Source organism: Hibiscus syriacus, unplaced genomic scaffold, assembly GCF_006381635.1.
Source record: "Hibiscus syriacus cultivar Baekdansim isolate YM2019G1 unplaced genomic scaffold, ASM638163v2 tig00110163_pilon, whole genome shotgun sequence".
Lineage (NCBI taxonomy): Eukaryota > Viridiplantae > Streptophyta > Magnoliopsida > Malvales > Malvaceae > Hibiscus > Hibiscus syriacus.
In genome coordinates, this window is record NW_024062610.1 from 1,870,495 (window position 1) to 1,887,624 (window position 17,130).

Sequence of the window (17,130 nt, forward strand, 5' to 3'; positions counted from 1 at the left end):
CGCTTTACCTTTATTTTGCTGATTCAATTGCCACGCGGTATTTTTTTCATAATAAAAATTTTATTTTTATTGTTATTATAAATTAGTAATATATTATGTTAATTGTTTCAGTTATAATTTTATAATTATCGAATGTATTTTTTTAATGTGTGTTAAAGGTGGAGTATATTATCCACATTAATCAGATAGAACAACAGATGAAAACTAGTTTTTATTTTATTATAGTTATATGAAAAATGTATAAAATTATTATATTAAACGTATGATTATATTATTATTTTTTATTTTGATTATCGATCTATTAATTTGATCACTTAATTATTTAAATATTATCAATATAGTCATCTGTTATTATTATTTAACCAAAATATTGATGCATAAGTAAATAAAATTAGTATAATTACACATTTAATCTGTTATTATTATTATACATTGAGAAATTATAGAAAATGCAATTACATTTAAATATTAGAAACAAAAAGATTCATTTAAATAGAATATTAGGTTACATAAGGGTTAACGATTATGTGATGATAATAGAGCTGGACATTTTTTTCTATTGTGTTCGATGTTTCTACAATGCCCATATCATTTTGTTCTGTTGACTTCTCCCGAATATCCATATCACAATGTATTCTAGTAGATTTTGGACGACCTGAGTCCATAAATAACAATGGATTTGGTACAATTGTAAGCCAAGTTTGAATCTCATCTGGGTTTCTTTCGTTTCCTATGGGCGGAAACTCAAATTCATATACCTTGAATACTTGTGAAAGTTGGTATACGGGATCAACATAATTTTTGTAGTCCAAATACGAATGTGAGCAAGCTGCAATGACATGAGAGCATGGATACTTGAGTGCTTGAAAGAAACCACAATCGCACCACCTCTAATGCAGATTAACTCTGAAAGAGTTAGCTTCAATCCCTTGCAACGGACGTGGCATTTTGGTTACATGAAACAATTCACGGGTGCGAGAAAAATTTGTAACCAACATCCCATTTGATGCTGCCATTTTTTTCTGTAAATCAGCTACTAGTTTTGGGTGGTAAATATGACCGTTTTGCATCCAAGTAAGAGCTTGTCCACCGAGCTTTGCAAAGAGTTGACCCAAACAAAAATAAGTCATTTTGACCAATGCCATGACTGGTAAATGACACGCTCCCTTTAAGGTTGAATTTATTGCTTCAACCAAGTTTTTAGTCATATGACCATAGCGATACCCCCCGTCATACGCATTTGTCCACATTTCTTTGCTGATGTCCATAATGTACTCGCACCCCTTCTTATTTTTGCCAAACAACTCTTGTAGCATCGACTCATACATTTGAGGTAAGAGTTCGTAACCTAAGCCATTAGGAATATGTAATAGTTAATATGAAGTATAAATAAGTAATACGAAAATGATAGAAAAATTGGGGAAAAGTAACATACTCATCCACACGACTAATTGACGTTCATCGTTCTTCTTGTATTTTCCATAATAGTTTGCAACAATATGACGGACACAATAATGAAGTTGAACATGTGGAGGTCTATACATTGTACCCAAAGAGTCCATTGTTGCTTTTATCCCGGCTCCTCGGTATGAAATAATGCATACTCGTTCCCTGGTGACAACATGTAAACGTAAATTTTTAAGGAAAAAAGCCCAAGGTCTCCTTGAACGAGGGCAAACGCAGTGGGAAGAATATTGCGGTTTCCATCTTGGACCACATCCAATAATAAAACTTGCTTGTATTTCCCATACAAGAAAGTACCATCAATTTGGACAACTGGTTTATAGTACTTGACTGCATTAATACTCTGAGGGTAAGTCCAAAAGACACGGTAGAATTGGCAGCGATCACGAACCACTCGATCATTCACGTAATGATGTTGAATTTCGAACTCAACAATTATCCCGGGATTGAGTCTTTGCACAACATGAAACCAACTGGGCAGCTCGTTGTAAGATGAATCTTATTCTCCATGAAGTTTGCAAATGGCATTCTGTTTTGCCAACCAAGCTTTTTTATACGAGATGGTGTACCCATATTGTGACTGTATAGCAGAAATCAACACTACAACAGCTATATGAGAGCTTTGCTTCACAATGGGCATGATTGCTTGGCAAATAATGTTGGAGTCCAAGTTGGGATGATCCTGGTTTATACCTCTTGCACAACACGTATGAGGACCGTTGTATCTGGTTAGTTCCTATAAGTTGTTCTTCCTCTTCCTCTTTGATACACGAACCATCCATTGACATCCGTTGTCACGTTGGACGCAGTAGAAGACATATTTCTCTGTGTTAGATCGATCAACTCGGGACTGAACTGAGTTACGAATATTGTAACTCTTTATTGACATCATTGCTTCCTCCTTCGATGCGAACTCCATTCCAATATGTAAATCACCATCATTAACTGTTGATTGAAGTCCATAGTTGACAGCATCAGGAAGATCCAGAAATTCAGGCTCATACATTGCATCATAATCAGCCCCATATATATGTGCAGGAAGTTCGGCTGGTATTGTATTTATCGGAACGTCATCCTCGTCATCATCAGAATGTACGTTAAACTGTGGTGAGTCAGGTTCAACGAATAATCTCGTTTCAGCACCATCTGCACCTGGCTCCCGAAGAGGTTCTTCTGGTGGAGATGATGGTTCCTCCGATAATCTAATGTTGAGGTCAAATAAGTTTCCGCTTGTATGTCCTCCCCTTGAACTTGAGGCCATTGTATCATGTGGGATGTGAATAGAATGCCGTCTCGTTGGCATTTCCATATGTAAGTCGAAAACATTGGCAGATGAATATCTACCCCTTGAAGTAGAAGAGATGTTGCCATATGGATTATTCATTAAGCCACGTGGGTTGAGATCATAAGCAGTTGCAGATGAAAGCCTTCATACAGAACTTGATGGCATGGCATCTGGTGTTGGATCCACCATTAATGATGTGAAATCATTACAGATCAGTTGTGTCGGGCTATCAACTTGATCAGCTTGATATATAATGCCAAAGTGAGAGGAATATGGGAGACCAAGAGAAGCACGAACCTCAATAAAAGATGCATACATTTCAATAAGAGATTGTGAACTTCCCATATGAGCATTAACCATCATAGAAACATCATCATCGTTTGAAAGATGAAATGATGTATACGTGAGCGGAAAAAGTTCAGTAGGAAATATGTACTGAAGTGAAGATAGTCTTCTTCGGCCTGCTACACGAATCTTTAACGAAATTTTTGTGATTAACTCCTCAAGAGTGATGTTTCTCTTCAAGGTTAAGGGGATATAATGATCTGACTCAAAAACTACCCCATCTTCAGCTTGTTTAATTTCTCCATCATACAAAACAACAGTAGAAAAATGACTCATTTTCAGAGAATAGAGGATTGAGATTTTTGAGAAATTTAGAGTTTGAGAATATCAAAGCTTGTGAACTGAAGTTTGTTTTGAAAGTTTATAATACGTTGCATATAATAGTGTCTATAACCAGGGTACTATTCACGTGAAGGCGCGTTCCCGGGGGCGCGCCTTCCATTATTTTGTTAGAGAATATGTTATCATTGCCTTATTACGTCACTTATGTCCCCCATGAACTATTCATGTCAATACCTATTATTCCTTAGGGGACCGTGAAGGCGCGTTTTCGGGGGTGCGCCTTCCATTATTTTGTCAGATAATATGTTATCATTGCCCTATTATGTCACTTATGTCCCCCGGGAACTATTCATGTCAATACCTATTATTTCTTAGGGGACCGTGAGGGCACGTTCCCGGGGGCACCCCTTCCATTATTTTGTCAGAGAATATGTTATCATTACCCTATGATGTCACTTATGTCCCCCGGGAACTATACATGTCAATACCTATTATTCCTTAGGGGACCGTGAAGGCGCGTTCCCGGGGGCGCGCCTTCTATTATTTTGTCAGAGAATATGTTATCATTACCCTATTATGTCACTTATGTCCCCCAAGAACTATTCATGTCAATACCTATTATTCCTTAGGGGACCGTGAAGGCCCGTTCCCGGGGGTGCGCCTTCCATTATTTTGTCAGAGAATATGTTATCATTACCCTATTATGTCACTTATGTCCCCCGGGAACTATTCATGTCAATACCTATTATTCCTTAGGGGACTTTAAAACGCGTTCCTGGGGAACTATAGATGGATGGTGAAATCAGGTAAATTATAACCAAAATTTAACTTCTTTTGGAAGTTCAACAAGTTAAGGATAAAATTATATATATAGATAAATTTAAGTTCATAACTTAAATTAAAACGTTATGTGAAGTTTGAATAAATTAGATAAAATGTTATGGATAAATTGAATAAATGTGAAGTGATAAGTTTATTGTGACATTGAAATTGTATGGAATGAACATCGACATGTTTTTACGAATAAATGTGAAGTGATAAGTTGATTTTAATGTATACGTTTTAATATATATGTTAATGATAAAATCATATGTATGGATAAATTTAATTTCAATTTAAGTACTGTGAACTATAATTGGAATATAACTTTTAATTTCGAATACAATTGGAATATTAACTTGAATTTAATGTTAAATTTCGAATACTATAATTTATATTTTAAATTTAAATTTCGGATAATATTATTTGTATTTTAATTTTAAATTTCGAATACTATAATTTGTATTTTAAAAACATTTATTAAACATTTAATGTTAAATTTGAATAAAAAATAACTTTAAAAATATTGGCATTAACAACCCTGAAATATTTAAATAACATAACCAAATTACATAAATTTCTGAAATATAACTATTTAAATAACATTAAAATACAACTGGATCACCGATGTCATCTTCTCGAATGAGTTCCACATAGTGGTGGTTGTCTATTTCGCGGAGGATTTCTTCGTGGAACTTGTTCTTCAGTCTCCTCATCTTCACTATCATCATCATCTGCATTTTTTTCATTTGGATTAGATGACGCTGAAGGGGCTGTATAAAATAACGACCTTGGAGGAGTGCTAGTAACCATCCCAACGCTCATCGGGAACTGTGAAAACTGTGGAAACATTGGCATCGATTTCTGTGATCCAGATGGAGATTGAGGTGTCTGAGGAGAAGCACCACCAGCCAAATAAGATGCATATGAACCATATGCTGGATCATTAAACATAGCCGTATATACACCTCCATATGGTATAAAACCCTGCGGGCTAGGCATGTAACATGGCGGGCTAGGAATGTAACCCTGCGGGTTAGGAATGTAACTCTGCGGAGATGACATATGAACTGGTGGGCTTGATATATACCCCTGAGGAGATGGCATCTGAAGTGGAGGGCTGGGCATGTACCATTGTGGCATCGGTGGATAAAGATGTTGTGGTGGGACTAATGTAGAACCGATAGCACCTTCTCTCCGTCCAAGCGTCGGAGGACGATGATATTGAGACGGTTGACGTCTTTCTCGGCGCCTAGGAATGCTAACCCCTCGTGCTTCCGTCGAAAGTAGAAACGGCTTCCTATTTTCATTAAACTAGTCCATATAGTTATCCGTAACCATATGACCAGTTTCAGTGTAATATTATCGAGGGGCCAACTGTGCATATCGGTTCTCCCAAAGCGCAATCCAATCTCTGTGTCTCATCACCCAGTTAACATCTTTCTTTCCACGTCTATCTATGTTATGCACGTCGTCTAAATTCCTAGGTGCTCCAGGAATACATTGCGTACAACCATACTGACATAGCACACGATCAACTGGATGCCACTCAATAATAGCATAACATATAAGAGGTATAACCGATATCCAAACCTCTAATGACCCACCAAGGTGGGGTGGGATGCAAGCCTTCACTTCATCGCTCGCATAAGGTATCCATTGAAACTGAAATATAAATATACAATTCAAATAAATAAAATATTCTAATTATATCTAGCATTTTAAATTAAAATATTAAGATTTAAACAAGTGTAAAAACATACCTCAGACCTAACTTTTGTATCAATAAGTAGACGAATTTCCTCTAACCAAGTAGGTATACTTATATGGTTCATTCTTTTCATCAACCACCTATGAAATATAATATAAACTAAATATCACCCTATTTAATTAAAAATATTTAAATCAAAATTTAGTTCGATAATTACCTCAACAATAAGGGGAATATGTATGGTTCATTCACGATCGGGCATAAGAAAGGCATGCGGAACCACGCCCATGATTGCAGAAGCAGGAGACATCCATCGATAGCAGTTTTCTTATAATTCATCGCCTGACACATTTCTCTAAAGAGAAATGCCAAAACTGCAGCGCCCCAATTATATATTCCAGCTTCATCAAAATCGATCAGATGCCGCAACCACATACAATGCACCTGTTTGCGAGATTTGTCGGGCATCAATATTCCTCCAATTATACGTAGAATATATGCCCTAGCACATGCCTTTGCTTGATCCTCTGAAGCATTTTCATTTAAAACCTCAAAATTAGCTTTCAACCAAGATAAAGCTATTCTACCTCCATTAAACTCTGGCGGAGCAGATCCAAGATAATCAATGCACATTGACTGCCAATCACCATCCGCCATACCACACATCATATTTCCGTCGACGGGAAGCCCCAGATGCATAGAGACATCCTCCAATGTAATTGTAGCCTCTCCACATGGAATGTGAAAAGTGTGTGTCTCGGGCTTCCACCTCTCAATCAATGCAGAAATTAGGACAGGTTCGAATTTACAACCGCTAATGATTGTTACAATATATCCGAACCCGGCAGAAGCCAAAAATGACAAAATACGTTCCGGTGTCGATATACGTGGATTTTTAATAAATGTCACTAAAATACGATCAGTATCCTAGATAATATGTATTATAAAAAAATAAAATTAATATAAATTCATAATAAATTTAAATTAAACATAACAATAAATATTAACATTAATTATAAAAAAAATATTACCATATCGCTAAAATGTCTGGAGATATGGTTAGCATTCAATCGCAGCAACATTTCACTTTCCATTATAACTGAGACAAAAATAATAATTAGCACAAAAAATAATTAATTAATAAATTTAAATAAATAATAATTATATAAATATTATTTTAATAAAAAAAATAATATTTATATAATTATATTAATATAAAATATAATAACTATTTAAAAAAAATAACTGAAAAATAAATTTCTAACCACTAATAAGAAATTTAAAACTCAAAGATTTAGAGAATTTGAGTTATATAAGAAAGGAGAAGAAGATTTTGGTGTGAAGAATGAGGTGGGGTTGAGAGGGTTTATATAACGGAGGAGGAGGGGTAGTTGGGGAAAAGTCGGATGGGCATTTAAGACAATTAATGAAAGGCGCGTCCCCGGATATGCGCCTTTCACACGTGGCAACTGAATCAGCAAAATAAAGGTAAAGCGCGTCTTCGGTGTTGTGCCTTTCACACGTGACATCCAACTCAACGTAAAATCAGGTAAAATGTATCCCCGGAAATGTGCTTTTCGCCACCTCAACCTAAAAAGTATCATTTTGAGAAATATTGATCAAATAACGCTAAAAAAAAAGATAATTTATTAAAGGTGTCAATTTGGTCAAATCACCATCCCACCCACGGTTTTAGTTTTGTTTTGTCTTGGCTTTTCTTCGGAGATACGTTGAATAATATATTTGGATTCATTCTAAAAGTTGTACTTAAGATACACGTAAACACAGAAGTAACCCATAACCCAATATACTTGTATAAATAATACACATACATGGATAGTTAATCATAATAGGAATCCTATTCCTAACAACATAAAGATCTTAACAATCCAGTGGCCAGGATTCTCCAGAGGCCGTGGCGGGAGGATTTAAAATAATCTGACCGCTGGTCCGATTGAAAGCAATTGAATTGGACATGTCACGGCCCGTAACAGCAGCTTCAGAAAACCCCAACACGGTATAATCCATCTCAAACAAGGGATTTTGACATGGTGGGGTGGGATGAATCTTGTCCATCCACTTCATGGTTGTGTTGGAATCTAAATGGGAAAAGTTAGCCTCAGTCTTGCACAGTCTGGGAATAGTAGCTTTTTCCTTCGAGGTGCAACCTTGATGTGAGAGCAGGGACTTCAAGAGAAAAGTTGTACTTAAGATACACGTAAACACAGAGTAACCCATAACCCAATATACTTGTATAAATAATACACATACATGGATAGTTAATCATAATAGGAATCCTATTCCTAACAACATAAAGATCTTAACAATCCAGTGGCCAGGATTCTCCAGAGGCCGTGGCGGGAGGATTTAAAATAATCTGACCGCTGGTCCGATTGAAAGCAATTGAATTGGACATGTCACGGCCCGTAACAGCAGCTTCAGAAAACCCCGACACAGTATAATCCATCTCAAACAAGGGATTTTGACATGGTGGGGTGGGATGAATCTTGTCCATCCACTTCATGGTTGTGTTGGAATCTAAATGGGAAAAGTTAGCCTCAGTCTTGCACAGTCTGGGAATAGTAGCTTGTTCCTTCGAGGTGCAACCTTGATGTGAGAGCAGGGACTTGAAGAGCATCGACGCTGATGAGTTGTTGGCGTTTGTCTCAGTGTGCTTGTCGGTTGCGCAACTAGCAGCAATGGTGGATATGGCTGAAAAGAACCCATTGGATGGGAAGAGCCGGGACTGTGATTGTGGGACAGCCGTGTTTATCAGGCTTTTCATGTCTTTTTCTTGGCGGTGAATCAGATAAGAATTGCGAGTTTGCATTAGAGTTTGAGATTCTAAGAACGATACTGGACCCGGGGTTTCAAGCAGCGGAGGCAAAAAAGTTGCTGAAGACGAAGATACTGCCATCAAATAGCTTTGTCCTTGAGCGAGGGCATTTTTCTTCTCACCCGTTTTGTTGAATATTCTGCAGATCACCCATTCTTCCTGCACAAAGTAACCAGCAATCAGTGCATAAGCATGTGATGATCCGGATAAAGGGTCCACACACAAACCTGGAGATGTTTGGTTGTAAGATTGAATTATAAAGAGAAACGAATAAGAAAATACAGAAATGGCAGCTGCAGCTACTGACAGCCAAAAGGCGCGATAGAGTGAAAACCAAAACCAATCACATCAAAAACTACTCTGCAAACTGGAGTTGTTAATAATAAGGTGAAAGTTGTCAAGTCGGCATGCACGCTAACACCATATACCATGCCCCTACCAGTGCAGATGATCAGTTTCATGACAATTATTATATTATATTAGGACCATCAATGAGCAAACCCAGAACGCGACAAACAGCGATCATGAATGAGATGAGACTCCCACGGCAACGCTCATGAGGCGGAGGGCGCCGGGGGGGGTCGATTTACCTTGCAGGACGGGCGGCAGGAGAAGTCACCGTCCAAGCGGTACTCATGCATAACCCACTTGGTCTTCTCTCCACGGGGCGCTCTGCCCTTGTAGAAAACAAGGGTTTTCTTCATGCCCAAAAGAGCTCTACTTGAGGTACTGTATACTTGCCTATCTTTGCCTGTGGCTTTCCAGTACCCGGCTCCCGTGGCTCTGTTTGTTCTCAGCCCGCTCGGGTATTTCCTGTCCTTCAGGCTGAAGAAGTACCACTCCCTCTCCCCCATTTTCGCCACGTCTGATCATATCAAGTTTATTACTACTACATATTTACTTTAACAGAAATTAAAGATAGACAATACATTTATTTACATACACAGAGATATACATATATATTCTTCAATTAATTGTGCTATCCATACTCGGAATATTAATGACCAAGTCTTCAAATTTTCGAATTTAAAATGCCTGCAAGAAATATTGCAATAAACCCAACATGCCTCCATCTTTTGGTGGAAATGTTTACAAGACCTGAGAACTCTAGCTAGGGTTCTGTTAGTATGCAAGATTTCCCGCCAACATACTTATTATACAATAAATGCATACAGTACAAAATTCATAGAATCTGGTAAGGAACATAACCAAGATGCAGTAGGATTTTTAAGTTATCTGAGGATCAGAGGTCACCCTAATTCCTAAACTGCAGCTTTACTAGACTCCATTGGCAAAGAAACCAGCAGGTTTAAGCTTATCCCAAAAAGGGGAAAAAAGAAAGTATCTATCTCCATAGGCTCGGCTTGAGAGGAAAACAACAAAAACTTATTAGATTCTAAGCAATCTATAGAAGCATGTCAATCGGGTAGAGAATATTGTTTGATAGTTTCATATAATCACACCATTAACACTTGACTTTGGGTAAAAGCAAGTATATATATACCTGGAAGCTCCCATGGTTCGCATCTGTTAAGGTCAACCTCCTCAATCTCCACTCCGCAGAAGCATCCATTAAATACCTTTGAAGCCAAATAGAAGGTTACCAGTTCTTCGTCAGTTGGGTGAAATCGAAACCCAGGCGGCAAACCTTGCTCGTTTTCCTCTTCCCCAGCAAGTTCACTTAAAAGTTCTTTGACTGCCAACATCTTCCAACACAGCTCTACCCAATTCGTATGTCTTGCAATGAGAAAAAAGATAGGGATAAAGCGAGAAAGCTTGTGGTTTGCAACAAAAAAACAAGGGGTCGGCGTGGTTGTGATTGTGAATGAAGGGAATGGGTAACGACTAACGAGGGTCAGTAACATGCACCTGAAAGGCCTTCCAAAACTGGGAAAAAAAAATCTAAAAGTGGTTTCTTGGAAAAACAAGAGGGTTTGAGGCTTTTGAGAAAAAATAATATCTAATGGGCGTACATAGTAGGGGGTAGTAAATGCAAATGCAAAGTCGGTTGCAGAGATTTATGCGTGCGTATGTGAGCATATCGGGAGAGAGAAAATAGATAGATGGTTTCAGATTCTCAGATCGATAACAGTGAGATCATCATCGCTTAATTATTTATTTATCATGCGCGAAATATGAATACTAGTGTTAATTTAGTTGTTGCACAGCAAAGGGACTGCCAGCTTCAGAATTCCCCAGAGAAGTTATTTTCCTTTAAACATTTACACACGTTCCATCATATATTCTTTCATATATCATATTAATAAAAATATTTATCAAAATAAATTCAAATTATTTCTTAAAAACTTCTTTCCTACTCGACATATAATCGAATTCCCATTCCTATAAATGTTTAAATGAGTGGGGGTATTTCCTTGAAAGTTGAAAGAAATGTGGGCGATGTTGCACGTGTAGAATGATTAGGTAAATTAACAAGGCTGTCGCTGGCTCTACAATCTCTGTTTTTATAGTATAGCAGCAACTAAGCGGAGTTCGGATCTTATAGAATCACCTAAGTAAAAGATAAACAACGGCTAGGATCCTCTCCAGTCTCTCCCTGCACGTTACTAGTTGCTTTAAGCCTTTAAGGCTTTAACCCGGGTGAATTCACGAGATAATGTTCTCGATTTTTTTTTCACGAAATGGTGCACATCCCAGATTAATTGCTGGAATGGAGTGAATTCTACAGTGGTCTTGGAGGTCGCCATGGCATCCGGGCGACCTTGGAGGTCGCCATGGCATCCGGTGTGTATTTTGCAAAGGAATAGGTCGCCATGCAATCAACATGGGACGTAGGAATGCATGGGGGAGGGGATGCATGGGACGTGGGAATGCATGGGGTGGGAATGCATGGGGGAGGGGATGGTGCATTGGACGTGGGAACTGTGGGAATGCATGGGGGAGAGGATGGTGCATTGGACGTGGGAACTGTGCATGGCCATGCACGTCGAACGGTGTAGGTCACGGTGGTAGGTAGGTCGCCATGGAGTCTCGGCGACCAAGGTCCTGTAGCTGTTGCATGCATGCGTTGCATCATAGCTCATAGCTCAGAGATTCCTGCACCCGTAGCTGTATGTGTTGCATCTATAGTTGCGTTATTGCAGCGTTAATTTAGCTGTCAGCCTTTCAATGCTCAATAGTTAACGCTCAGTTGCTTTATATAAAGGATATGGGGTTTAGGGTAGAAGCACAAGCAGAACCAGCACATATAAACTTTGCCGAGAGAAATAAAAGGAATAAGAAGAAAAGAAGATAAAGGCTCAAACATAGTTCGTGAGGTAATTTTTTTATTGTTTAATTTAGTTTATTATATGAAATTATTAGTTTGTTAGTTTCGGGTTTAGGGTAAAACTAAAATCTAGTTAATTAGTTTGTTAGTATAAATTATTATTTTGTTAGTTTAAGTTATATTATATTAGTTTATTAGTTTAAGTTATATATTATATTATATAAAAAATTAGTTAATTAGTTTCTTAGTTTAAGTTATTAAATATAAAAAATATTAATTAATTTGTTAGTGTCTTTAAACGTATATTAGGTTGTTCGTTGAAGTTGAAGTTATATTATAAAAAAATTAATTAGTACTTAATTAGTTTGTTATTTTAACTAAGTTATATTATAATAAAGAAATAGTTTATTAGTTTAAGGTATATTATAATATATTAGATTATATAAAATTAATTTGTGGGAGCTATTGTTGTTTAAATAAATATTTTGTTTACACATACATGACATTATTTCACAATATTTGCCCACGTACATATTGATTCGAAGAAAGAAACAAGGCAGGAAAAGAAAGTAAAGGAAGAAGGCATAAAGACGTGAGTAATTTATTATTTTTGTTGTCCATTTTTTGTTGTTGTGTATGTGTAAATTAGTTAGTTAGTAAGTTTATATTAGATTATATAAACTAATTTGTGCGAGATAATTTCGTTTTAAAAAATATTGTGTTTAAAAATATTTAGTGTTGTTTTAAAAATATTTTGTTTAATTTACATTGTATGTGTATATAGTAAGAAGTAAAAATTAATTGAATGAAATAATCCGGACAACGCATTATCTCGCGAAATAATTATTTCGAGAACATTATCTCGACAGTTTTGCCTAACAAATTTGTTTGATATTTTTAAAAAATAAAAAATATTATCAAACTAATCATTATTATTAGTAATAATTACTAAATGATTAGTATCAAATCTAAATCATTAAATATTTATAATAAATAATTATTAGTGATTATGACTAAATCATATTATTATTAAATCATTAAATATCAAATCATTAGATTAATAGTAATTATCAAATCATTATTAGGTTTATTAGTAAGCAATCAATCAAGTTAAATAATAAATTTATTTGATCATTAATATAATAGTATATTATATTATATTTAATAATTTATGAAATTATCTTATCTAATTTTTTAATCTAAATTAATTTATTTTTTTATTTGTAGAGAAAATGAGCAACAACTTTTTCACGATTGTCCATTATAATGGATAGATTATGAAAAATGAGGTCGGAGTAGTTTTTCAGTCTGAAAAACCAATAAATATGATGTTCAAAAAAGACATCACATTTATAGAAATGAAGCATAAGATAGAAAGAAAAATTCGAGCTGCAGTTGATGGTTTGAGGTATATGTTTATGATATGCTCTAACCCAGTCAGATATGCTGCAGTTCCACTTGAAGAAGATGATGATATTGAAACCATGGTTGGATTACATGAGTCAACCAATATAGCAGTTATTGAATTATTTGTTGATGTGCGTAACATATGTGATGTTCCTGGGTCATCAAGAGGTGTGGCTCAAAATCCATCTGAAATGGCTTTATATAGTCAGTTTGAGGAGCCGACATACAGGTTCCCGAACAGTTTTATGGCACTATTGGAAAGTGTAAATGAAGTCGGGGGGACATCTACAGCAGCAGAGTATGAGACGAGAAACATACCGGAATTGGTTGTTGATATTGACGCTGAAAATCGATGGGGAGAAATTCATGATGATTCAAGCGAAGATGAAGAAACTGAAGAACCCGTTTTGGGCGGCGACGAAAATATTTTTGGTGGAGGTGCAATTGATGAAGTTCCGACACCGTATGAAGCTACTCCTCACATGTACGAGATAGATTATGATGCAATGAGGGCACCTGAATTCCCAGACATGCCACATTTACCTCCGTACCAAATGACTGAATCATTCGATAATTCTGGTGAATTTTCAGTTGGGGTGCAATTTAGAGGAAAAAATGAAGCTACGCTGGCTATTAAAGAGTACTGCATCAAATGCCATGTTGATGTCCATGTTGCAGAGTCCAACCAGAAAACCCTATACGCAAAGTGTGTAAAATATGGCCCAGAGTGCAAGTGGAAGATCAGAGTGTCGAAAAATCAAAGGCACGATGTTTGGGTCATCACGAGGTACAATGGTTCGCACACATGTTTGCGAAACTCCATCGAACAAGACCACCGACTATTGGACTCCGATGTAATATGTGAATACGTGAAGGCGATGGTTGAAAAGGATCCAAGGATATCTTGTTCAGTGTTAGCTGCATCTATTCGAAGCCAATTTGGATATCAAGTAAAATATGGCAAGGTGTGGAATGCGAAAATGAAGGCAATGAAGTTGACGTATGGAGATTGGGATACATCGTACAATGAGCTACCACATTTGCTACAAGCAATGAAGATATTTATCCCAGGAACTATAGTGAAGTCTCAAACCATGCCCGCATATGACGAAGAAGGTCAACTTCTGCCAGGGAAGAAAATATTTCATAGACTATTTTGGGCATTCAAGGCATGTATTGAAGGATTTCCATTTTGCAAACGTATGATCCAAGTAGATGGTACGTGGTTGTATGGTCAATATAGGCATGTACTTTTGATGGCAGTTACTCAAGATGGTGAGCGAAATATCTTCCCAATTGCATTCGCCATTGTTGAGGGAGAGACAACAGAGGCTTGGGATTTCTTTCTGACCAATCTACGTCAATATGTCGTTCGTGAAGATGGAGTTTGCTTGATATCCGATAGAGGAACGGGTATTTTGGCAGCAATTGAACGACCAGGAAGTCGTTGGATACCTCCGTATGCATATCCGACATTTTGTATCCGTCATATTGGCAAGAATAGTATCGACCAGTTTCATAACGCACATATTCGTAGCGAGATAGTCAGCATGGGTAAGTTTTATTTTCAATATTTGTGTATTTTTTACGTGGTTTTTTTAATTGCGGTTTAACACAATATATTATGGAACATGATACGAACTACGTCGACCAAATTTTGACAAGAGATTGGAGAATTTGAAGGTATTTTACGATGATCAGCGTGTTTGGAAGTGGGCTTCAAAAATACCGCGGGAAAAATGGTCGCAAGCATACGATGAAGGTCGGAGATACGGACATATGACCACAAACCTTGTTGAGGCCATTAATTCGGTACTAAAGGTACACGCCATCTCCCAATAGCGAGTTGGTGAAAGAGACGTACTTTAGACTGGGTAAAGTTTGGTCGGACAAAGGCAAGGAAATTGAGAGTCTCATAAATAGAGGTAAAACTTGGGCTCCTACAGTGGTGGAATCAATGGAAGCAAATGAGCGATTGGCAACATCAATGGTTGTTCATAATTTCGACCGAGTTGGTCATACTTTTATCGTGTCGTGCATACATCGTAACGTCGGAGGAGAAGACCAAACATTTAGAGTTGATTTATGACACAAATGGTGTGATTGTGGTCGTTTTCAGGCATGGAAATATCCATGTGCTCATGCAGTCGCTGCATGTATGTATGCTGGTGTAAGCGCATACACTTATGTTGATGAATGCTTCCACCTACGTAGGATATTAAATGTCTACAACTATGTGTTCAGACAGATCCCGAATGAATCATATTGGCCCAAAAAGGATCATGATGAATGGCTACCAAATCCAATGCTTCGCAGAAGTCCAAAGGGTCGACCTGAGTCCACTCGAATTCATACCAGTATGGATTTTCATGCTATAGAGAGAGGTCAAGCAAAGAGATGCGGATTATGTAGGGGTGAAGGCCATTCAAAAAACAATTGTCCTAATTTACCAAGATATAGGCCTCATCATTAGTAATCATATGTATTTCTATGTATTTATTAATCATTATAAAAATGATTTAATAATGATTTAAATATTTAATGATTTGATGATTTAGTAATGATTTGATAATAATCATTATAGTAATGATTTGATAATAATCATTATAATAATGATTTAGTAATAATCATTATAAAAATGATTTAATAATGATTTAAATTTTTAATAATTTGATGATTTAGTAATGATTTGATAATAATCATTATAGTAATGATTTGATAATAATCATTATAATAATGATTTAGTAATAATCATTATAAAATGATTTAATAATGATTTAAATATTTAATGATTTGATGATTTAGTAATGATTTGATAATAATCATTATAATAATGATTTTATAATAATTATTTAGTTATTATTTAGTAATTATTTATAATAATGATTTAATACTAATGATTTAATAATTATTACTAATAATTATAGAATACTAACAAATGAGTGTACAAGTGTGGATTACTGAGTTTAAATTTATACATAGTCGAATTTATTAATGATTTTTAAATATTTAATGATTTGATACTAATGATTTACTAATTATTATTAATAAGGATTTATTGTTAATATTTAATTATTTGATACTAATGATTTAAAATAGTTGATTTACTAAATATTTAATTATTTGATACTAGTAATGATTTGATACTAAAATCATTGTTAAGGTTAAAAAAGTAGTCTAATTTCAATAAATAATTTGTAATAAATAGCAAACGAGTTTACAATTGTTGTCGATGTCGGGGTGTTGTTGAATGATAATGTCGGGGCAGACGTCTGATACGTTGTGGCCGTTGTGGCTCAGGAGTATTGTACCCATCCCCCTCATTCATTGGGGGTATTTGAACTGTCATGTGTTCAAATTCATACGTCGACGAAAACGTAGGAGAATAGATGGGTGCCTCAGGCTGCACAAACTCTGGTATGTATGCCGGGCCAGTAGAATCATCAACTGCGTGATGCAACGATTGTGGTGCGCTATTATCCACATCGGTCATTTCCGCTTCAGTTTGTAGAGATGAACTCCCACTCCCACTCGGTAGAGAGTATTCAGCTTTACCAAATCTTTTCTTAAACCTAAAAAATTGTCGCCTCTCTACTATTGTTGTGAGGAACGGCTTTCCATTATCCAAAAAATAAGCAAGGTAAGCCGAAGTCTCAAAATTAAAGTCGTCGTCTTGAATGGCGTCAAGAGTTGGCATGAATGAAGCCCTATTGTTCCAAGCATTAATGTAGGTTGCATGCTTCTCAACCCAA

General features: G+C 36.3%; 1 protein-coding gene across 1 annotated transcript; it reads right to left on the bottom strand.

Annotated features, from left to right (window-relative positions):
* Positions 1-8,226: 8,226 nt before the first annotated feature.
* On the bottom strand, positions 8,227-10,589 carry LOC120216634 (protein CUP-SHAPED COTYLEDON 3-like). Its single transcript, XM_039213989.1, has 3 exons — positions 10,247-10,589; positions 9,333-9,607; positions 8,227-8,901 (listed from the first exon to the last, which is right to left on the bottom strand). The coding sequence occupies exons 1-3, from the start codon at positions 10,446-10,448 to the stop codon at positions 8,227-8,229; spliced, it is 1,152 nt and encodes a 383-aa protein (XP_039069920.1). The 5' UTR covers positions 10,449-10,589.
* Positions 10,590-17,130: the final 6,541 nt, after the last annotated feature.

Coding starts and splice junctions, on each gene's coding strand:
- LOC120216634 (XM_039213989.1), bottom strand. CDS start 10,448: ATGTTGGCAGTCAAAGAACTTTTAAGTGAACTTGCTGGGGAAGAGGAA. Junction 9,608..10,246: donor CGAACCATGGGAGCTTCCAG/GTATATATATAC, acceptor TGATATGATCAG/ACGTGGCGAAAATGGGGGAG. Junction 8,902..9,332: donor CCTGCCGCCCGTCCTGCAAG/GTAAATCGACCC, acceptor TACTTTGTGCAG/GAAGAATGGGTGATCTGCAG.